A 25103-nucleotide genomic window follows, 5' to 3' on the forward strand; every position below is an offset into this window, starting at 1 on the left:
GCCAAAACCAAGAGTCAGACTGGACATTTAACTAATGGAGCCACCCAGCTAGCCCTGTAAAACCATTTCTAATTCATACTCTTGGTCAAACTAATATCGCAGCTGAGGTGGAGCTGCTAGACTATTCATGTTATGATTAGATGTGGAAAGAACATCTTAGCAAACATGGTGGTGTCAAAGACAGTATGAATAAAGACTTGAATGCAGTTTATATAAGTCCACCCTGCCTACTGTTGGGATGACCTAGAGACATTCTCCTTCCTCTCTTGGTTTAATGGGCTCAGGGGTTTCTATTTTCCCATTAACCCTCCCCTCCGCCCATTCACGCCTTGAGTTTCTCTGGCCTTTATCGCCTTTCTCCACTGTTCACCAAGTTCTTCCAATTCAAGCTGATTGCTCTGTATCTCGGGACTTGCAACTATTCTAGATCTTGAGAGACTCTGAACTGGTCTCTGTAAGATTTCAGAAGACAACACTGACTCAGACCCAGTCATAAAGTACAGAAGTACTTCATCAAAGTGAATTAGATGCCTGATGATCAGATTTAGGCAGTGAAAGATGTAAGGAGTGAGAATGTTTTAAATCCAATGGCAAAACTATCAAAACTAATTTCGCCTTCAGAAATATTTGCTAGAACATGTTCTAAGGGTGAAAATTGACACATAATCATAATCAGATAAGACTTTGTTTACAATTTCAGCACAAATGCAGTCATTGCTATTTCCCACCACTATCAATTCTCCATTATTATTAAGGAGTGCTCCCAAGGTGGAGCAAAGATAATTTTCAGTCTAAACTCTTTTTTTGTCCATGACTTGAACTGCTCTGGAAATTTTCCTTTCAGATCTTGTGTTTGTTTAGCAGGTTCTTTACAATATACATGTGACCAAAATTATTTTAACAGCCTTAATTGTATTACAATGACAAAGATTATCTTGTGACAACACATTCCTCTGTTCTGTATGAGTTTATTTAATACCTTTTCAGTGGTTGATATTTGAACCTCTTTCATTTAGAGTAGATCCAGCAACACAATTCATTAAGTGCCTAAACAGGTCCAGGAGGGGTTAAAGAACACACCACCAATATAAAAACTGCCACTCTATTGCATAATCTATACAACCTTGTAGTTGAATCTGGGTTCTTGTGAAATTTTAATCAAGTAACTTGGGAATGTGATATGATGACTGGGAAGCAATATAAAGGAATTCTACAAACTACTAAATGTGCTTTATGTTTTGTTCCATAATCCTATTGTAATTTTCAATGAGAGGAAATTTCCAAATTTTACATGCTTAAAGCTTTACTTTTTATTGTGCACAAAGTCTTATGAAGGTGTATATTTGGGTGCTGGGTGGTTTTTTAAATATAACATGAGATTCTTTTAAAGACTGAATAAAAGGGGAAGCAAGGAGACATTAATGATTACAGAGGGAATATCCTTGGAACTGGGGGTAGCATGTAATTTACTAAAGACACAATGATCAGAAAGTTATTTTTGGTAACCCTGAATATCATGCGGGTCATACCATATTTTGTGATCAGAGCAGAGCAAACATGTTTACTAATGAATTTGTGTTTTTTTAGTCACTGAAATTTTAAGGATAACATGAAATCTAGGTCTCTATGCTGTTGCAAAGCATGGCCATGAAAACAATCCATCTAAACAGTTTTTCAAAAACAGGTATTTCTGTAAAAGGAAATGAGAAGGACACTCAATTTTCAAATATCCATTGAGATATAATCATTGCTTGATCCAAGGCCTGATGGGGTAGGGCCTGAGCCTAAAGACTCCATCTAGGAGAATTCAGTCTAGTTTAAGTCACACTTGCCACCCCCCCCCACTTGGTTTTACCAAGCCAGGGGAAATCTGATTAACATAAACAGCAAAGCACTCATACTGGGGGGAAAAGGCACAAAAGGGCAGAGAAGTGTTGAAGGAAAGGGGAAGGAAGAGGCCTTGCCAATTCTTGACTTTTTAATTAGGGTCAGAACAGTACTGGGGATTTCCTATACCCCAAGTTTGTTGAATGATTACATAGGTCTGGGGAAAAGGGATATGCTTGGAGTGATACATCCAACTTTTTAGTATTGGGGTTCTGCCTGGTAAATTGCACTTTCCTCTCCTCACATTTTGTATTGATTAATGGTTGGGGGCTGTGGGGGGGTCTCCAACAAGTGTTTGCTCCAATTCAAAAGCTTTGGGCAAGGCCTTGGCCTGTTGGGCAATTTGAGTTTGAATGTTCCTCTCAAATGAGTGGGGCTCTTACCACTTATGAAGGGACTTCCCTTGGGACTTGTTGCAACAGCATACAGTAGCAATGGAGATTTGAAAGTAGTTTCCTGTTCTGCTTTGCCATCTTGGGATGGCTCTGAAAAGCTTTCTTACCTCTGACAGGAAGAAAATGTTCACAGGGTTGATTCATTACTGTGCAGAATGCAGTGAAGATAATTGGGCAACCTGAATCAGATGTTCAGATAGAAAGATAGGGAGACTCTGATGACACAAGTTTAAATTCTAGGTCTGCAGGTAAATCTTTGCAAAGAACCCCACCCCAGAGACACCGGCACTGGGGCCTCCTTTGCTGAAAATTTCTTCCCTGTCTCCAGGACTCCAAGTCCAGGTGAATTGTCCAAATTCCTGGGGAAAAGGGTGTGTGTGTGTGTATTATCTCCCATATATGTATATATCTCATATACGTATATATATATATGAGAGATGTATATGCACACACACACACCCCAGAGTAATTTTTATGATTTGTAACTATCTTTGCAGATAAAATAACAAAAACAAAACCAAATCTAATAGCTTAAAAACGTTGCCCAGTGATCGCTGGCATCAATAGTCCACGCAAGATTAAAATTATTTCCCAAGATGCATACCCTGCACTCCAATTGATATTTTAATAACTTGATTAAAAATTTCTCAGAAGTCTATTAGAGTCAGGAAACAGTCTGCGGTGTAGGTGAGGATTTTCAGTTTTTGCAACGGAAACTTTTGGCCCCATGAACAGAATAGCAAAAACTCAATTAAATGTGTTTTTCTTCCATCCTTGCCTAATCCAAAGGTAAAAAATGAAAAGGGGTTTGGAAGAGTGGTGTTTATCTGTGCTTTTTTTCCTTTTTCCTCTAGAACAGCCAGGTGGATTCATATGATCCAATTTTTAAATAGTCTTTTATCTCCTACTCGGAATAAACCCGGCCACCCAGCACAAACAGAAAGTTGTTTTTGTGTTTTGTTTTGTTTCGAATTTTCAGCCTCTAAAGGATGGGGGAGGGGAGACGAAAAAGGGGGAGGGCAAAGGACGAAGAAGGTACTTTAATTAAAAACAACCAATAACTCGGGGTTTTTAGATATGGTCTGTCATTTCCTAATTAAGAAACGGGTTTGATAGTCCATTGGCCACCTCAAGCTAGACACTCCTATGAAAACCCTAAAGGGCCAGTGGCTGTCCAAGGGACGAAACTCCATTCCCCTGCGAGACCCCAAGCCAGCCCGCTCAGGCCGGCCGTACCCAGCTTTGGGGTCCTTCTCCTCGTCCCGCAGTCACCTCGGCTCCCTCAGGTCTGTCTCCTCCTAAGCTCAGCTCGGCGCTCGGCCGGCCGCCTCGGGCTCGCCGCCACGAGGTCGGCGCAAATACCTTTTCCCTCCCCGGGGCCCCAGGCGCGGACACCTCCCTGCCTCCCTCCCTGCCTCCCTCCCTGCTGGCGGGGCCCTTTCCCGGCTGGGAAACAGCAGCCGCGGTCGCGGCGGCAGGAAGCGAAGCCCTTGTTGATGCTGTTCCTTGGCGCGTCTCTCCGCCCTCCGGCGGCCGCCCAAGCTCTTCCAGGCTCTGGGGTGCCCCCCTCCGCGCCTGCGCAGTGTCCCGCGGGGGGCGGGGCTCAGATTCCTGTCAGCGGCGGCGGCGGTGGCGGCGACCGTCAGTTTTCGCTGAGGAGAAGCTCGAAACGGACCCGTTGGCTCTCCCCCCTCCCTTTCCCCGCCCTGAGCCCCCCTCCTGGCTCGCCGGGAATTAATCCCCGTGGAGTTTCCCCTCCGCCTCGCTGCCGTTTCCTCGGTCCTCGGGCCGGTGGAAGTCACTGCCCTCGAGGAGGAGGCAGCAGCAGCCGCCCTCGCCTCGCCTCGCCGCCCCCGGTTCGGTGCCTGCGGTCCCGGAGAGGAGGTGCCGCCGCCACCGCCGCTCCCCCCCTCCCGCTGCCCTCGGGCCGGGCTGGGTCGAGCTGCGATGCCCTCGGACTTCATCTCATTGCTCAGCGCGGACCTAGACCTGGAATCGCCCAAGTCCCTGTACTCGCGAGGTGAGTCAGGCTGGGGGCTGGGGCGTGGGGGCGGGGAGGCCGGGCCCGGGGGAACCGGTGGGGTCCCCGTCGGGGGTTGGAGCAAGCCTGGGCCGGTCGGCCCGTTTTGGGGGGTGGGGAGAGGCCGATGGGGTCGAGTGATGGTGGAAGGGGCAGGGGAGGAGTGGCGGCCCCTCCCCCGCGGAGCCGCCGGCCGCACGGGGCCCAATTGCCGTCGGCCCTGGGTCTCTGCGGCACCAGTAGCTCTGAGAGTCCCTCAGCGTGTCCGGCCCCGCCACACTCCTCGAGCGGCCGGTCCCGGCCTCCCCAGTTCAGGGATCTCCGCCCCCCCCCCTCCAGAGTGGGCCCCGCGCTGGGGCCATTGCGATCGGTGCGCCGCGGCCCCTCTTACCAGGACCATCCTCCCCAGCAAAGTTGCCCCCAAACGGGCGGCGTGGCTTGGAGCCGGTTCTGGGTGCAGGGGCACCATTTTTCTCCCCCTCCAGGTTGTTTGTGCGCCGTCGTTCTACCCCCCTCTCCCTTCGGCCTAGTCCACTCCCTCCCCTTGTTGGGACGGCCCCCCTCGACCAGGCGTTCTTCCTTTCCTCGTCATCTTAATTGCTGGAAAGGGCCCGAATTTTCTGTTTTTCTCTGCACCTCTGTGGCATTCTAATGACTTACATCTACTTCTCTTTTACAAAGATAGGGGTGCTCTCTCTGGATTAGTTTTATTCCTCTCCTGTCCCAGGGGTACCAGCTCAGGCGCTGACGCTGTCCTTTGAGAATTTTCTCTTTCGTTGCCGTTCAAGGGCTCGTTGCAGGGAGGGGGCACTGGACAGAGATTCCCATTTTTAAAGTCTTTTGGCTAAGGCCTAAAGGGGATTCCCGGCATCTACGATATTAACACTTGACTTGATCTCTACAGGGTTTAAATTCCTATACTGGGCTCCACAAGAATGTGTTAGAACAGGTTCCCTGTGCAAGGGGCATCAAACCAGAAGGCTCCCACCACACTCTTCACCACTTTTTAAACCTCTGGGAGGGGCAAAAGACATAACTGGGTTGTTAGCTATTCATTTCTTCATATTAAAAAAAATTATGTGCCGTTGTGACCCTCCTTAACTGAGAAATCTAGCGTTTCCTCAGTTTTGGTGTGATGTATCCATCCGCTGATTCTACCCCCTTCAGAAAGGGGGACTTAACTTCACATTAATAAATTCAAATTGTTTAAGCGAATCAGAGTGAGATGGTTTACTCTGGAAGGTACTGGACTTTACAGACTGACGATTGGGTTTGTACACAGAGTCCTACTTAGTAACCGTAGCCATTGTCTGTTGCTCTGATGACTTTAGTTGGCAGTCACCATCCTGTAGGATGTTTTTCGGGCAGCGTACCTGAAGTAGTTTGGAAATATTGTAGTTTTGAGTATCAGAAGAAAAAGATGATATCGAGATGATTCTTAGAAGAGGGCTAATGTGGTACGATTGGGTGCTAAAAATAGTCAAGACATTAACACCATTTGTGCAGTAATCATCAGATAATTTTCCATGAAACAGATGCTTTATGAAAATCGAAATTTAGCATAGAGACCAATGTAGAGGCAATTCAGTCTTCTTTTGCAGAGTGTATTCACAAATATGGGCTTTAGCTCTTAAAAATACATGGCAGTTATGTAAGAGATGTATGCCACCCTTGCCTTTTTTCTTTCTTAAGTCATTCAGCATAAAAAGTACTTAATGCTTTTTGTGTTTTTCAGATTCTCTGAAGTTACACCCATCACAGAATTTTCATAGAGCTGGACTATTGGAAGGTCAGCAAAGTGCCATTTTAAAGCATATTGTGTGAGTATGCAAAGGCTTTCTCTGAAATGGAGTTTAAATGAGAAAGTGTGAAACTTTGCAAACTCATACAATGTAGTTTTCTCCTAAAGAGCCTGATCCTTCTTTTAGAGCAGCTGAATGTTTCAGTGGATTTTGTTGCTGTGTTTGATGTGCTTGTTAGCTTATTGTATCTGCTTTGAGAAGCCTTGAAAAAACCCCCACAAAATCACTAAAAATTATGTGTTGGGTGTTCTACTTTGAAATTCCAGATCTTAATTCTAGCTTTTTATAAATAAACTGAATATGAAAAGGCTCAAACATTGTGATCATGAATATAACTAAAAGAGTGACACCAAACACATATTTTATTTGAAAATTCAGAATTTAGAACTTGTATATGTTGGGCATTTCAAAACAGCATGTTAATTATTTATTACAAAAGCATTGATATCATTACTGTTGGATTATTTTTAAGGATAAGGAAAGCCAAGTGACAGACGATGATTGAACTATTCTTGGAAAAAAAGTTTGAGAAAGTTCTGGAAATGTTAATAGAAGATGTAGAATTAAATAGCTGACAATTACTTTAGAAAACTTTATGTTGAAAAAAGAAACACTGTTGTTTTTAGCATTTTAAGACAAAAAAGAAACTGTGTTTCGTAGGTTTTTTTTTTTTTTTAAAGATTTTATTTATTTATTTGACAGAGATAGAGACAGCCAGCGAGAGAGGGGAACACAAGCAGGAGGAGTGGGAGAGGAAGAAGCAGGCTCATAGCAGAGGAGCCTGATGTGGGGCTCGATCCCGTAACGCCGGGATCACGCACTGAGCCGAAGGCAGACGCTTAACCACTGTGCCACCCAGGCACCCCTCGTAGGGTTTTTAACATAATTTGTTTTTTAAAGTTTATTTTTTTAGTAATCGCTACACCCAGTGTGGGGCTTAAACTCACCACCCCTTAGATCAAGAGTCGGATGCTTTTCTGACTGAGCCAGCCAGGAGCCCCTGTATTTTGCAGTTTTTGAAGTGGTTTTACATATCCTCTTTGAATTTTGTAATCCTGCAGTTGGACAGCAAAGATATTAATTTCCCCATTATAGAGATGAGTAACCTGAGGCTGAAATGAAGAGACTTGGGGGAAAAGAGTTACACAATAGCGGGCATAATGCTTTTTGTGTTTTAGCTAGAGTTCTTTACCCAAAGCCAAGCTGCCGCTGTAAAATATATATGTAACCAGTAACTTAAACATTTTGTGGTCCACTTAAAAAAGGCCCTAAATATTTAAGTTTGATTTGAGTTTAGATGTTTGCCTCCCTATGGGTAGTCTGATATAGTGGGGGGAGGAGTGGGTTTTGTAATTGAGCTTGAGTTTGAATACCAATTTAGTTGCTATTAAACTCTGGCCTTGGGCAGGTGATTTCACCTCTCTAAATTTTAATATTTTTTTCTCTAGAAATGTATATAATCTCTTAAATTTACTGAGGTAATGTGTGTATGAAACTGCCTAGTATAGTGTCTGCCTTAATAAATGTTGGTGTTTTTTCTTTAGTATCTGCTAACTTGTTTTAACTATAATTTAGAGCATATAAAATGTTCTTTAATTATTGATTATACTTATGAGAAGCCCATTCATATACGTTAGTATAAAAATCAACTACAATTTGAGACAAGAAATTTTATAAGTGTTCCTTAGTGAAGCAGATTTCTGGTTTTTATTCATATTGTTCAATTTGTGACCATGTTGTAGATTCGTATTTGTCCGTTTTCTGGGCAGTTGACCAGAGAGTATCATAATCATAGAGATTATCAGGCAGGAGAAGGATATGAAAAAAAAGTATTAATTATTCCAGCAAATATTTTTAAGAAGTTGATAGAAGTGCAGGCAGCCATTTAATATGTATATTTACATGTATATGCTTAAATACTTTCATTAAATTTTTATTTTGGTTGAGAAGATCTTCAATTTTTTGAAGTGAAACCATCCTTTCATAGATTATATATACATTGTAAAATTTTTTTGTGTCTTTGATACAGGGAATCATAAGAAAATTGTTTGCTTGTGTAGTGAAAGTATTTTATCTGTTTCTATTTTAACCTTTTGTTATCGACATTTTAAAGAACTTACAAAAGTAGAGAGAATGAAATAATGAGTCCCCCCTATACTGCCTGTCACCAAGTTTTTTAACAATTACCAATGCATGTCTGATCTTGTTTTTTTTATCCTCTTCCTTCCCCCAAACTGTATTATTTTAAAACAAATATCAGACATCATGTTATTTCACATGTACATACTTTTGTATTATAATGATCTTTTTTTTATTAATTTTTAAAATATCCTACTTTATTCCAGGAAATAACATATTCTGATTTACTTCAGTGAAGTCTCTTCTCTCCCTGCCCTCTTTTTAAGATAAAGTACAGCTGGTGGCTACTGCTTCTAGTGTATAGTGTACCTTGTAATCTATGTTAAAATTGTAGGTCATGCATCAGACTTGGGTTCAAATCCTTGTTTCAACATTTGTGCTTGACCTTGTGTTAGTCCTTTAATCTTTTTGTGCTTCAATTTTCTCATCTTTAAATGGGGACAGTCATAGTATCTTCATCATGGGCTGCTGTGAAGATTATTTGAGGCAGATTCATGTCTAAAGCATTTAACCTAGCACATAGTAAGTGCTCAATAAATGTTCACTAAATTAAAAATTCTGAACAACAACCACTTACATGGCATTTACTTTGTGCCAAGAACTTTATAAATATGAACTTGCTGAATTCTCTTAATGACCCTTTGAGATGGTTACTGTTATCCCATTTTACAGATGAGGGTGCTAAGGCATGGGGAGGTTCAGCAACTTACCCAGAGTCACACAGCTGGTAGGTTGTAGCCAAGATTTCAACACAGGTAGTCTCACTGTAGTCTGTGCTCTTAACTATTATACTGTACTGACTCCCTGTGTTATATAATAAGAACTATTTTCTAGTATTATGTATGCATACTTTCTTTTAGTAGTCTAGATTTCCATTTAATAGTAAACTTAACCCAGAGTGAGGGGAATTTAATTACTGTCATATATAATTTGTTAAATTTTTTGTAGAACATATTTTTTCCAAATTTAAATTCTTTCTTTAGGAAAACAAGGTTGGAAAACTTGCAGTTGAGTGTTATTGAGCTTTAAAAATAGATTCAAAATCTCTTTACCATTCATTTAAGTTTGCTTTTATCCTGCATATCAATGCTTGTCCTTCCTGCTACTATATATATATATTTTTTTAAAGAATAGGAAATTCGTTTTTTTTTAAATTGAGATATAGTTGACATAAAACATTACATTAATTTCAGTTTCACAATGTAATGATTCATTATTTGTATATATTGGGAAGTGACCACCACAATAAGTCTAATTAACATCTTTAACCATATGTAGTTGTGCTACTACCTTTTTATTTAATGTGGTGATTGCCTGATAATGGGAAAAGGGTCTAGTTATTTAATGCAATAATATATAGCCATAAAATAATGTTTCTGATGACTTCAAAATTACATGTGAAACTCTTAATGAAATAAGTAAATAAAAGAGGTACTGTTGGGGTGCCTGGGTGGCACAGCGGTTGGGCATCTGCCTTTGGCTCAGGGCGTGATCCTGGCGTTATTGGATCGAGCCCCACATCAGGCTCCTCTGCTATGAGCCTGCTTCTTCCTCTCCCACTCTTCCTGCTTGTGTTCCCTCTCTCGCTGGCTGTCTCTATCTCTGTCAAATAAATAAATAAAATCTTTAAAAAAAAAAAAAGAGGTACTGTTGCAATTATATTAAAAATAACTCGCATAGAAAAAGTCCTGTACAAATGTATATACTATAAGATTTTACTTTTTTATTGTTTTTGCATTTCCCTGCCTTCTTTAAAGAAGATAGTTTATATATATTGAAAAAAAAATAATAAAATGGCTTATAGTTAGTGTGCTCAAATTTGAAGGCCAGGAATCTTTGGAATGCCTAGAGAAAAAGTTGAACTACAGAGAAAAAGTTGTCATTTCTTACACTTTCTGTATTGAAAAATATTGATTTTGGCATATATTATTTGCCATATTAAAAATGGAGATAAAAATTAAACTAAAAGTAAATGAATACGAGTAAGAGGTCATTCTGGAAATACAGAGATGTAAGATAAGATGGTAGAAAATCAGATAAAACAGAAAAAATAACATAAACAAATTAGAAAAAATAGAGTAATAAAAGCAGTGGATTAAAATTTTAAATGTTTTTAAAAGCAGGAGTTAAGAGATTACATGATGGATTAAATTAAATAACTGGTTAAATAAGAGCTAAATGCCAATGTGAGATAGTCTTAGTATTCATTAAATATTTGAAACTGGAAGATTTTTAAAAGAAAATATGAAATATTTTTGAGTTAAAAATGAGTTAGAAACAGTAAACTACTTTTTTTCTTATTGCTGTCAAACTATTTGATATGGTACTATGCATAATTATACTTTATAGTTCATGAAATGAAAATCCTAAAAATAGTAACAGTGTTTTACTGACTTTATGGAATATTTCTGAATTGCCATTAAGCCTCATTTATATCTCTTCCTAGAGCTGATGTTAGTAAGATTGTTAAGCTATTAACTTTTAAATGATAAAATGTATGAAGTATCTTAATGGAAAGGACTTTCTGAAAATATTTAATATTAAAAATAATCTGTTAGATTCTTTTCTTGTTTAGTATCTATTAATATCTATAGATCCTTACCTAGTAAACTAAAAATGTCATGGAAATAATTATGGAAATGAAGTTCAGACATTATAAAAGTCATACATACCTAGTTCATCCTCACTTCTTGGTTCTAGGATCCATCTCTCTGATGTCCTACTATTTGTTTTTGTGTCTCATTCTAAACTCTGTTTTTGTTATTTTCATTCAGTACTGTAATTCTGTTGCTTATTACGGTAAGAGGATAGAAATTCATATTTAATCAGATGGTTCTTGGCTTGCTCTTAACTCACTCTTGACTCTACTGTAATTATTCCAGGAGGTCCCTAAAACTTGAAAGTGACAGTATAGAAAAACACTTCTTACTGTGGTTAATATTATGTATAAAAAATAGCCATTTTATATTAGAAAAAGTTGACTCAGACTATATTGTCCATAGGGGCTCCTGGATGGCTCATTTGGGTGGGTGGCTCAGTCGGGTAGGCATCTACCTTCCGCTCAGGTCATGATCCTGGTGGCCTGGGATTGAGCCTGGAGCTTGTAGATGGGCTCCCTGCTTAGCGTGGAGTCTGCTTCCCCCTCCACCCCTCCCCCTGCTCATGCTCCCTCTCTCAAATAAATAAAATCTTAAAAAAAAAAGATTATATTGTCCATAAAGAACAATAGGTAATTAGAAAAAAAATGAAAGATCAAATTAATCTGAGACATCATTTGGGCCTGATTGTGTAGCAAGAGAAGAGAGTCCTGTTAGCTCTAAGGTGTAAGATACTTTTCAATAGAAATGTTGCTTATTAACTTATGTTATTGTCTTGTTGAAAAGATTTTATTTACAGTTACATAAAAGAGATCCATGTGTCCTTTATTTGCTGTTGTCTTAATAAAAATGAAGGTTAAAAAACTAACAAAGTATATAATACACTAATTATAAACCTGTACTTGAGTGAAGAGGTGGAAATTTTCTTTATGGATTAACTACAGATAATGATTTTAGCTTCCAAATATAAATAAAATCTGGTGTTGTGATAAAGGATCTATATTTTTGATGATTTGAAACTAAAGATGTGCTACGTGGACATTTTCAGTTACTTAGTAACTATTGAAAAATAAAATTTTTTCTCTTTTCTTTTTAATATTTACTTGACAAATAGGTGATGATAATTACTGCTGGCCAGCCATAAATGTTTATTCATTTTTTTCCCATTCAGAAATGTTATGATTAATCTTTTAGTAAAATTGGTATTGGTTGTTTTTTTTGGGGGGGGTGGTATCTTTTTTTGAAGGTGAGACAAGAACAGAAAAGTTTTTAAGAGTGACCTAAGTTGTTGATTACTCTTATCTTTATAAATTTCGTTTTAGTTTAGTGGGGGTTTTTTTCTTTAATTTTAGTTTTAAGACATCTACTTAAAATAACATTTGTAGGACATGATAAAAGAAACAGTGTTGGTAAAGGAAGAATAATAAATTCAGTGCTAGTAATTGAAAACATTTTTTGAACAATTTATGTGTGCCAGAATTTTACAGATATTTTTCACATTTAGTCCTCAAAAAAATCCTCTGAGATAGTGTCAGTATCCATATTTCATAAATGAGCAAACTGAGGTACAGAGGGATCCACTTATTTTCCCAAGGTCACATAGCTAATCGAGGAGGCTGGAATTTGAAACTTCACTATTTTACCACAGAGTATTGAGCTTATCCTGACTCTCTTTAGTATAAACATTTGATAATTGGTATTTACACTTTGGGCCCTACTGAAATTACACCACTATTTAGATGGTGTAAAAAGAGTGCTTTGTGTAGAATTCTTCAGTTAAACAGCTTCCATAAAATAAGAGAAATTCTATAAGCCACACATAAAAATCAGTAAAGAATATGATGATGCCCCTTTTGGGGAGTATTTTAGCACTCAAAATTAGCAAATCATTGCCTGACTTTGGTGAGTGTCTTTAAGATTGAAGTACCTCTGTTTTGACAGGTGGTGGTACTCACAAGTGAAAAGTAGGGGAAGGGTAAGCCGACCATCACTTAAGGAGAATTACTTGAGAAATGGAGGATGCCGTGGGACTCATGATTTCTTTGTCATTAGTTTTATGGAAGTACGGAATCATTGCACCCTTTTTCTGCTGATGTGTTTCAGAGCCTAACTAAATTTGAAAGGAGATGAGCGACAGAAAGAACAGTACTAATAGAGCTTCAGGAGTTAGTTCTGTTCTTGCTATGGTGGGTCATTGTTAATGCACTTCCTGAAAATTCTGTGTTAGGCATTAGAAAATATGGATTTTAATTCTAGTTTGGTTTTGAGGCCCTGGGGAAAATTGTGCAAGCATTCTTTTTCTTCAGTTGACGTTGATAGCAGTTTTGCTTACCTAGGAGTTAAGAGGAAGAACAACTGACACAGTGTTAGAGAACCAAACTGTAAAGTGTCTGTATGAGTAGTCATGCTTTGTGTAGGGCCCTGTTAATTGACTTTGGTTCTTTGCACTGTCCCTTTTTAAAAAAATCTTGTTCTACTCATGTCTGCATTTTCTCTTGGTACTTTATACCATGCGGTTATTTCCTGTATCCTTTCTCTCTTTCCCTTCTTCTTCTCCTTCTCCTTCTTTTTTAATAACAGACAGTCTTTATATAGAGGTAGAGAGGTTCACCAATTTTGGGTGTTCCGTGAGTTTTTAACAAGTGTATACATTTGTGTAACCACCATAGATAAGATACAAAACATTTCCGTCACCCTGTTACGTAGGCTACTTCTTGTTCTTTGTAGTCAGTTCTGCCCACTGTACCCCCTCGGGCAACTACTTATCTGTTTTTCCTTAAAATAGATTAGTTTTGTCTTTTTTAGAATTTCATATAAATGGATTTATGTACTCTTTTAACTTTTGTTCAACCACAGTAACGTCTAAAACGGAAAACTATTTTTTTAAAGGACATAAAAATATTGAGATTTATAATTCTGTTATACATTCCTATATTCTATAATGTAGCCAAGTATAGTTTTCTGGGGATGACTTTTCATGTTTATGTGCAAGTATAGGTTACTTAGTCATAATATTTATATTTATTCATCCACTCAAAATGAATTTACACATGGATCCTGGCCACATATAGTTTATAGCTCAGTAGAAGAGGTTGTGTGTTAATAAACAATGATAACTGTTTTTAAAGGGTTTCATAATTCAATCTAGATTAGAGAATGAAATTAATATGTTGACTTTTAACTTTTATTTGCTAAAAAGAAAATACTTTCGTGCACCTTATATCAGAGCATATAGTTTGCCACTATACTGGATAATTACAAATCGAAGTCTGTTTCTTTGTAAAGTAGTTTAGGTCTTGAGAGGGTTATATAGTTGAAGAGTACGTAGTGGGTATGTAGTACTGTAGATTCAGTGTAAAGGTCAGAACAGAATATGAGCTTTCTGTCACATATAAAGTGAGTACTATCTTGTGCTTAACTCTATTGTAAGTACTAATTCTGAATAAAATTCAAGTTTGCCCAATAGTCATTTTTACTATATACCATACTGCTAGTTTGGACCTTAGACATTAAAATACTTCTGTTAGCAAGATAATGGAACAATTAAATGTTTGTTGGTGGGGGCCTGATTACACAACTTCAGGTATTTGTTTGAATCAAAGTTTTCATTACAATCTTTCAGGTAAGTCACTAAAATGCTTTGCGTTTTCAAGTGTATAATAGCAATGAAGGGTCCAAACATAGGTTTAAGCTAACAAGTAGCTATTCTTCACAATAGAGTTGTAATTAGAAGTCTTAAAGATTTTGTACTATCTCTTTTTTCCACTTTTTAATTAGTGACTTGCTTGTTGGGTTTTCAGTCTGAAATGAAGATTTTACTTGAAAAAATATTACGGTAAAGTGGAATTAATAATAATAAGTTTATGTTCACGAGTTAAATATTCAGTTTATAAGCACCTAGGTAATAGGCAGTTATAAGGACTTTAGAAATTATAAATTAAAATTTTACTTGAGTCAATTTTTATAAAATTGTATTGTGAACTCTGACTTTTTCTATATCCTTTTAAATTTTTGTTGTTAAACCATATTCTTTAGACTACTAAGCTAAAGTAGAGTTGAATGAATGGAAAATATAAACATATAGCTTTAATTTTATAATTATTATTTTTGAAGATTTTATTTATTTGAGAGAGAGCGCAAGCATGAGCAGGGGTAGGGGCAGAGACAGAGGGAGAAGCAGGCTCACCACAGAGCAGGGAGCCCAATAAGGGGCTCAATCCCAGGACCCCAGGATCATGACCTGAGAAAGGCAGACACTCAACTGACAGAGCCACCCAGATGCCCCTATAATTATTTCTTAAGAACTTTCATTTTCTTAGTTTATTTTTACCTGAATACCAGATGCTTTGGATAAAATGACTAGTTAATTCCTTTAATAAACTCATTGTTGCTTTTTTGTTTTTAAACGGGGTAAGGAAGTAGTTGAAGAACAGAATGTCACTAGTTGGCTGACTTACTGCTCTGTTACAGTAAACACAAATGGCACATTCTTAATGTAAAATATAGTAAGTAAAAACTAAAAAATAACTTTCTTGAAAGCGTTTTTCAAAAATGGATGGAATCAATACTAAAAATTCTTCACAGAAAAAAATTCAGTGCATACTTAATTGAGCAGATGAACAGAAGAGTTGGAAGTTGAATTTGAAGAAGTGCTTTTCTTGGGAATTAGAAATGGTAAAGATAGGGATGTCTGGGTGGCTTAGTTGGTTAATTGTCTGCCTTTGGCTCAGGTCATGATCCCAGCATCCAGGGATATAGTACTACATTGGGCTCCTTGCTCAGTGGGGAGCCTGCTTCTCCCTCTGCCTGCCACTCCCCCTGCTTGTGATCTCTCTCTCTGACAAATAACTAAAATCTTAAAAAAAAAAAAATGGTAAAGATGATGATTTGAAAATCAGAGTTCCACATATATATCAGGCTTGTGAATAAAAACCCAATTTTGAAAGCATACATTACTTAATAGCTGTGTGATTTTAGGCAAGTTTCTTTTTTTTTTTTTTTTTAAAAAGATTTTATTTATTTCTTTGACAGAGAGAGAGACAGCCAGCGAGAGGGGGAACACAAGCAGGGGGAGTGGGAGAGGAAGAAGCAGGCTCATAGCAGAGGAGCCTGATGTGGGGCTCGATCCCATAACGCCGGGATCACGCCCTGAGCCGAAGGCAGTCGCCCAACCGCTGTGCCACCCAGGCGCCCCTTTAGGCAAGTTTCTTAACCTTTCTGTGACTCAGTTCTTCAATAAACTGGGGATAATAGACTCATAGATTTCTTATGAAGATTAGATGAATTAGTATTTCTAAGGCACTTAGAATAGTATTTGGCACACAGTAAGCTCTATGTATTTGTTAAATAAACAAATAAAATAAAAATTCATATCTAGAAATAAAGTACTTGACAAACGTATACCCAAAATGGAGCAAAGAACCAGGAGTTTATTAGCATAAGCCAAATCAGATGTTGCTAAATATATATACTAAGGTTTAGGCATTCATAGCACAGTGTGGTACAGGATTTATCTTCCCAAAATACAAATCTAATCATACTGCTTGCTTTAAAATCCTTTAATAAATATGCACAACTGTTAAAGACCTGTCTCCTGATTATCTTTTTTAAATTGAGATAATTAATATAACATTAAGTTTGTCATTTTAACCATTATAAAGTGTGTATTTCTTGGTTTTAGTACATTCAAAATGTTGTGCAACTAGCACCAGTATATAATTCTGGAACATTTCATTCCCCCCAAAAGAAATGCTTTATTCATTTAGCAGTCACTCCTCAGTTCTCCCCATCCAGCGCCTGGCAGCCCTCATCTACTTTTTGTCTCTGGTTTTGTCTATTCTAGACATTTCATGTAAAAGGAATCATCTGTGGGCTTTTGTGACTTCTTTGTGTCACTTAGCATTATGTTTTCACAGTTCATCCATTTTATAGCATGTCTCAGTATTTCATTCCTTTTTATGGAAGAATATTTTTGACTCTTCATCCATTCATTAGTTCATGGACATTTGGGTTGTTTTAGCTATTATAAACAATGTGCTATATGAACATTTGTGTACAAGTTTTTATGTGTGCAGATTTTTTTTTTCTTTTGGGTATATACCCAAGAGTGGAATTTCTGGGTCATATAGTAGCACTATTTTTAACTTTATGAGGAATTGCCAAACTGCTTCCCACAGTGGCTGCATCATTTTATATTTTCAGCAGCAGTGTATGAGGGTTCTGATTTCTCCATATCCTTGTCAGCACTTGTTATTATCTCTTTTTGAGTATAGGTGTCTTAGTGGGTATGAAGTCTCTTGTGGTTTTGATTTATATTTCTCTAATGACTAATACTGTTGAGCACCTTTTCATGTGTTTATTGGCCATTGGTATGTCTTCTTTGGAAAAATGTCTACTCAAGGCTTTTGCCCATTTTTAAATTGAATTACTTGTCTTATTGTTGAGTTGTAAGAGTTCTTTACATATTCTGTATACAAGTCCCTTATCAGAAAGGTGATTTACAGAAATTTTCTCCCATTCTGTGGGTTGTCTTTTCACTTTCTTTTCTTTTTAAGATTTTATTTATTTGAGAGAAAGAGAGTGAGTGAGCATGGGTGGGAGAGGGGCAAAGGGAGAGAGAGAAAAGCAGACTCCCCACTGAGCAGGGAGCCTGGCACAGGGCTTGATCCCAGGACCCTGAGATCAGGACCTTGGCAGAAGGCAGATGTTTAACTGACTGAGCTACCCAGGTGTCCCTTTACTTTCTTGATGGTGTCTTTTGATGCACAAACATTTTAAATTTTGTTTAAGTTTACTTAATCTCTTTTTTGTGGTTGTTACTCATGGTTTGTGTCATATTTAAGAAACTGTTGCCTAGCTTAGGGTTACAAAGATTTACACCGATATTTTCTTTTGAGAATGTTACAGTTTTGGTTCTTATATTTTGATCTTTGATCCATTTTGAGTTAATTTATTTCTGGAGTCTCAGTTCTTTTCCATTCATCTTTTCGTCTGTCCTTATGTTAGTACCATACTGTCTTGATTACTGTAACTTTGAAATTTTGAAATTGAGAAGGGTGAGTCTTCCAATTTTGTTCTTCTTTTGCAAGATTGTTTTGGCCATTCAAAGTCCCTTGAATTTCCATTTTAATTTTAATTTTTTAAAAATTTATTTATTTGAAAGAGAGAGCAGGAGCAGGGAGGAGGGGCAGAGGGAGAGGGAAAAGCAGACTTCCCGCTTTGCAGGGAATTGGACACTGGGCTCGATCCCAGGACCCCGAGATCACAACCTGAGCTGAAGGCAGACACTTAACTGACTGAGCCACCCAGGCACCCCTCCATTTGAATTTTAAGATTATCTTTTCAACTTCTGGAAAAAGTGAACTGTGATTTTGCTAGGGGTTGCATTCAATCTATTTTGAGGAGTATTGTTTGTGGAGTATTGCCATCTTAATAATATTAAACCTACCTGTCTATGAACATGGGATATCTTTCCTTTTATTTAGATCTCACTTAGTTTCTTTCAACAGTGTTTTGTAGTTTTCAGGGTATGAGTTTTACACATCTTTTTAAACATTATTTTTAAGTATTTTATTCTTTTTAATCATTTTTTTAAGTGTTAGTAAAATTATGGAAATAATTTGAAGAATGATCTCTTAAAACTTAGGAGAGCTTTAGTATTGAAGTACTAGATTATATATCTATTCAGAAAAAGAAACCCAAACCATGATAAAATAATTGACTGTAAAATATTAGTCAGCCATAGAATTAAAGTTGTATTAAACCATAAACAACATATATAGTAAAGTCCAGTTTTGTTTAAAAAGTTGTACTGGGTGGTAATTTTCTCAAGGGCAGCAACTATACCTGGAATTCTCATAGCATCTGACACAAGTGCTTTATAATCTGAAAGGTACTTAATAAATATTGAATGAATGAGTACCATATCCAGAAAAGAAGGAAGGCATGATATTGGAAGTCTGAGAGGATTGTGTTCTAGTTATATACAACTATGTAGAAAGCTGTAATTGGAATAACAATTGCATTAAAATTACAACAGATGGAAAACTAGGCCTTTATAGAATTGGAGCTATTTAATCTGTAAAGACAAAAACTTAGATAATAAAGAAACATATGGAGGTAAATTTGTTCTCTAAACCTCAAATACTTTAATAAGAAAGTTCTCTTGAAACTTGAATGGAACAGGTTTAGGGCAAAATGTATGACTATGTAGTATATATAGTGAGTAAACGTTTTCTTAGGAGACCTTTTACATGTTACAACTGAAAAAAACAATCTAGAATGGCTAGATAATAGGATGACCATCATGGATAATTTAGAAAGCTAGAGTTGTGGTCTTAGGTTTTGGCATAGAGAATGTCTGGTGCCTTTATCAAAAAATGTAATTTTTCCCAACAGTACTTTTCCCTCTATGTTTGGGAGGGTTATTTTATTTTAAAATTCTGTGCCCCACAGAACAGAATAACCAGTTAATGCAAGGTGATTTTGTAGAATTGGAAGTAGACCTTTTTACTTAACATAACCTAGCTTTCTAAACTCATATTGGCATGGATTTCCTGAGATTTTTAAAAAAACACTTTTTTAATTTATTTTAGAGAGAGAGAAAGTGTGAGTGGGGAGGGGCAGAATGGTGGAGAGAGGGATAAGGAATCTGAAGCCGACTGCACTGAGCATGGAGCCTGATGTGGGCCTCCATCCCACGACCATGAGGTCATGACCTGAGCTGAAACCAAGAGTCGGACACTCAACTGACTAAGCCACCCAGGTGCCCCAGTTTTCCTGGGGTTTTATTTTAGTTAGTAGAGGGAAGTGGGGTATGTATATGGGCACGTGTGAAATTACTTCTGTCAAACCCTGGTCCCCAGCAACTATTAAATTAATCTTGTAATTTTTAACTGTCATGTCTAGGAGCAAACTTCACTTTAAATATAAGTGAATGAGAAGTAAGACTTAACAATATTATTTATAGACAGATTTTTAAAAATATTATGTATCTTTCATGTACACAAACACTGCTTAGGGATTTTTTAGCCTTCAATTTCTGCAGGGTCCTAGGAGTGATATAGCATCTAAAACAGTGATTTGGGACTACCACAACTGTATTATTGATTTCATTGGTATAATACCACTAGTTTTGGAATAATTGTGTTAAGAATTAAGGATACTTTTTAAACATTTTTTTTTCTGCTAGGTATTAATCTTTGCATTATGAGAGTCTTAAATCCAGAAGATTTGTTTTGTTTGTTTGGGTTTTTTGGTCATTTCATTCCTATGATACTCTTTTTTTTTTTTTTTTAAGATTTTATTTATTTATTTGACAGAGAGACAGCCAGTGAGAGAGGGAACACAAGCAGGGGGAGTGGGAGAGGAAGGCAGGCTCCCAGCAGAGGAGCCCGATGTGGGGCTCGATCCCAGAACGCCGGGATCACGCCCTGAGCCAAAGGCAGCCGCTTAACGACTGAGCCACCCAGGCGCCCCACTCCTGTGATACTCCTTTTTCTTAACTGAAACATAATTGACATAAAACATTGCATTAGTTTTAAGTGTATAGCATAATGATTTGATATATGTGTAAATTGTGAATGATCATGACAATAAGTTTATTTAACATCCATCACCACACATAGTTACAATTTTTTTTCTTGTGATGAGAACTTTTAACCTTAATCTCTTAGTAACTTTCATATGTACAATGCAGTATTGGTAACTATAGTCACTGTGCTGTACCTCATATCCCTAGGACTTATTTATCTCATAAATGAATTTGTACCATTGACCACCTTCACCTATTCCACCCACGACCTGCCACTTCTAGCAACCATCAGTCTGTTTTCTGTGGTTCTCTATCTCTGAGTTCAGGGTTTTTGTTTTGTATTATTTTCTTTTGTTTTAGATAACATGTATCAGTGAGATCATATAGTATTTGTCTTTTTCTGGCCTTATTTCATTTAGTGTAATGTTCTCAAGTTCCATTCACATTGTCACATATGGCAGGATCTCCTTCTTTTTATGGCTGAATAATATTCCTGTTTGCATTTGCGTGTGACTGTCACATTTTCTTTATCCACTGATCCATAGATGGACACTTAAGTTGTTTCCAGTCTTGACTATTGTATTATTTCAGTGAACGTGGGGGTGTAGGTATCTTTTAGAGGGTAGTGATTTCATTTTCTTTGAATAAATACCCAGAAATGAAATTGCTGGATCACATGGTATTTCTGTTTTAATTTTTTGAGTAACCATCATACTGTTTTCCATAATGGCTGCCCTTGATTGACATTTTTGAGCGCGAATTTCTATCTAAATAAAAACGTGTTCTTTAAATGAGAGAAACACTTAGGTGATTAACTATAAAGAAACACAATATGAAGAGAGTCTACTCCCATTTTATTGATTGGAACAATTATTCCTCTATATTTACTTTAATAGAATACTGTTTGTGCTATTGAACATACTTGTTTAAGTCATACTTAAAAACATACTGACTTCAATATCTTTTCCATAAATATTGCTATACATATAAATGTTTTAATATAAAAGTACTGATACAATGAAATGATATACTATACCAATAAATACACGAAAAGATTTTCAGCATCATTAGTCATTAGGGAAGTGCAAATTTAAACCACAGTGAAATACTACTTCATACCCACTACAATGGCTATAATCAAGAAGGCAAATAATAACAGGTGTGGCAAGGATGTGGCCAAATCACCTCATATACAGCTGGTGGAAATGTAAAAAGGTGCAGCTACTTTAGAAAATCTGGTAATTCCTTAAAAAATTAAACATAGGTTTACCATATAATCTAGCGTCTCACTTCTAGATATATGCCCAACAGAAATGAAAACATCTGTACACACAAAAACTTGTACGCCAATGTCCATAGCAGCATTATTCTTAATAGCCAAAGTGGAGTAACAACCCAGATGCCCATCAACTGAGCAGTGGTTGGATGAACAAAACGTGTATCCATTTAATGGAATAATATTCAGCATAAAAAGGAATGGATTACTGATACATGCTGCAACATGGTTGAATCTTGAAAACACATTAACTGAAAGAAGCCAATCACAAAACACCACATATTGTATGATTCCATTTATAGGAAATGTACAGAATAGCCAGATCTATAAGGACAGAAGGGACAAATCTATAGGGACAGAAGGTAGATTAGTGGTTCCTAGGGGTGGGAGTTGAGGATAGGGGATGATAGTTAAAGGGTTTGGGGTTTCTTTTGGAAGGGTGATAAAAATTGATTATAAAATTGTGGTGATGGTTGCACAACTTTGTGACTATACTAAAATGTCCATTCAACAGATGAATAGATAAATGAAGTGTGGTATTATACAGTTAATGGAATATTATTCACCCTTAAAAAAGAACGAAACTTTGATACATCTTACAAATGGATGAACTTTGAAAACATATGTTAAGTGAAATAAGCCAGATACAAAAGGACAAATATTGTATGATTTCATGAAGTATCTAGAATAGAAACAGAAAGTAGCATAGTGGTCACTAAGGACTATGGTGAGAGGGCAATGGTGAGTTATTGTTTAATGGGTACAGAGTTTATATTTGAGATGATGAAAAAGTTCTGGAAATGGGTAGTGGTGATATTTGCACAACATTGTAGGTGAACCTAATAGCATTGAATTGTACACCTAAAAAAATGCAGTGGTAAGGGGCACCTGGGTGGCTTAGGCAGTTAAACGTCCAACTCTTGATTTCAGCTTAGGTCATGATCTCAGTCATGGGATCAAGCTCCACATTGGGCTCCACACTCAGTGAAGAGCCTGCTTCTCTGCCTCTCCCTTTTCTTCTTCCTCTCTCACCTGCTCACACTCATGTGGGCTGTCTGTCTCTATCTTTCTTTCTCTAAAATAAATAAATCTTTTAAAAAATGCAGTGGTAAATTTTATTTAAAAAGTGGAAAAAAGTAATTTTAAGAGTCTGAGATATACTAACTTTTTTGGTGAAGTTACTGAGACAGAGGAAGTTGTGTGGTGGCACATGGAAAAGAGACTGTTTTTCCCATTTAACAGAGTATATTTTAGTTGTCTAAATCATTTATGGTTTTCATCCTTCTGTTTTCATAAAATGTGAATTTCTCTTGCTTTCTATATGGGCCCCCAATCTTTAGCTTAAAATGTGAATGGGATGACCTAAACATCACTGATTGTGCCACATCTTGAATGATCAAAAACAAAATTTTGATGAGCCAGTCTAGACTACAAATGACTGAAAAATTCATGAAGTAGACACAATCGTTTAGAATTAAAAAATTTTTTTACTATTAATATGCATGGTTGACTCAATTTGTTGATTTCTGGAAAGCAAATGTTTATATTTAATAGTAGCAAGTGGATTGCAGTTTTCCAATAAATGTCACAGAATTGTGGCAGAGAGCCAGGAAGAAGAAAAGCTCCATTAGTGAAGTGAGACACACTTCTGTAGCTATGGAAACTATAAACCCTACTAAGTCTCGAAAAGGTATTCTCTTTGTATTTGTACTATTAATTAGACATTAGTAGAGGTTAATGAGGACCCTAGATAACTGCTAGATTAAATATAGGTATAATTGTATTAATCAGAGGCCTGGGGTCTCTAAGAGGCATCATTGGGTAGTTTAGTATTTATTTTGTGTGAAAATTAAACTACTTAATTTCCTTTTCTTTGAATTGATTTATTATTAGTCCTTAACTACAAAAATACTTTCTATTTAAAAATGTTTTCTAGATTATTGCTGTAGTTCAGGTTTTAATTTGAGAATAAATGAGAGAATATGAACATCATTCAGTTTAGTAAATTAATGTTGACCAGTATTTGTGTTTACTGATAAATGCATATTAAGAAGTACACAAGTAAATTTTATGAATAAATAATGTTTTAGGTATAAATTAGGCACTTAAGTAATTCACAATAATTTTTGTAAAATGATTGGTGCTTTTACCAGTTAAAACTTTTTGATGGATACCCTGACTGGCCTATAAGCTTAATATTTCCCCCTAATTATACAAACAGACTTACTCTGAAGAAAATTTAAGATTAGGTCTGTAATCAGGGTTGGTTGCCTATACTCAATTGATAGAATTATAATGGGCTGCTTGTTGTGGCAAGCTTCAGGAGGGAGATGGTGTCAGATTCCAGAAATAGAAAGGTAAACTAGAACTGAAAGATAGCTACTGAGTAATTGTGTTCTCACCATACTTGTTTGCTTGTTTGTGTATAAATCCAAAAGTAGTTTTCATTTAAATTTACATGTGTTTTGTTTTCTTATACATTTATATTAGGAAGTCTTTCTTCAACTTGTTAGACCTTTGCAGAAACAGCAACTGTCAACCAGCGTGGAAGCCAATTGTATTTTAGAATATCCCAAATCAAATAGACATAGAAGTGAAATTTAGCTGTCCTTTATTGTATGAGCAAAATGAAACAAAAAGTGAACTATGAGAAGTAAACTCTTGGAAAAATCATTTTAGGTTGGACCCTAAATCTTGCCCAGAAAAAAGAACCCATTCATTGGGAAATGCCAAATTAGCGGGAAATAGGTAGAGAAAAAATAGGCCTTCTTCCATTAAAAACTATTTGAATATTCACCACTACCTAGTTCTTGAACAAAGATAGACTAGAGCGTTATATGGAGGATCCTTCTCAGTGTTGGACCTCTCCTTTTCCTATTCCTTTTTAGTAGGACAGTGTTCATCTACTTGACTATTGATTGTATTTTGCAGTGATAATGGATTGTATTAAACATAGCTCTTTATAAAGGGACTGGATGTTGTGTCCTGTGAGAAAAATACCATATTAGTGATCAAAATGTGGATGCGCTTATCTGAAATAGTGGCACATCCACATTTGGATTGCTAAAATCCTTAAACATAGATAAAATTCAGTTGAGAAATTCAGAGGATAACTTCTAATAAAAGTGAGAGTGAAAAAGGGGCTTCTGGGTGGCTCAGTTGGTTGAACGTCTGACTCTTGGTTTCTGCTCAGGTCGGGATCTCATGGGTCTTGGGATTGAGCCCCTGGTGGGCTCCACACTCAGCAGGGAGTCTGCTTCAAGATTCTGTCCCTCTACCCCTCCCACCCCACAAGTACATGCAGTCTCTCAAATAAATAAATCTTTTTTAGAATGAGATTACTTGTTCTCTCTCTCTTTTTTTTTTTTAAGATTCTATTTATTTGAGAGAGAGAGACAGAGATAGCGAGAGAGAGAATGAGTGGGGAGGAGAGAAAGAAGCAGACTCTCACTGAG

The 25103-nt window shown here is 37.1% G+C and overlaps 1 protein-coding gene across 4 annotated transcripts in view; it reads left to right on the forward strand.

Annotated features, from left to right (window-relative positions):
* Nucleotides 1-3890: 3890 nt before the first annotated feature.
* NFAT5 (nuclear factor of activated T cells 5) overlaps nucleotides 3891-25103 on the forward strand; it is a 118401-nt gene continuing 97188 nt past the window's right edge. For 2 of the 4 annotated variants that reach the window (XM_002923652.4, XM_034638627.1), the window contains exons 1-2: nucleotides 3891-4302; nucleotides 6038-6091. In XM_002923652.4, the coding sequence (XP_002923698.2) occupies nucleotides 4230-4302; nucleotides 6038-6091 (127 nt within the window). In that variant the 5' untranslated portion in view covers nucleotides 3891-4229. The other 2 variants (XM_011230361.3, XM_034638626.1) reach the window with 2 other exon arrangements.

The sequence above is a fragment of the Ailuropoda melanoleuca genome, chromosome 12 (genome assembly GCF_002007445.2).
Source record: "Ailuropoda melanoleuca isolate Jingjing chromosome 12, ASM200744v2, whole genome shotgun sequence".
NCBI lineage: Eukaryota > Metazoa > Chordata > Mammalia > Carnivora > Ursidae > Ailuropoda > Ailuropoda melanoleuca.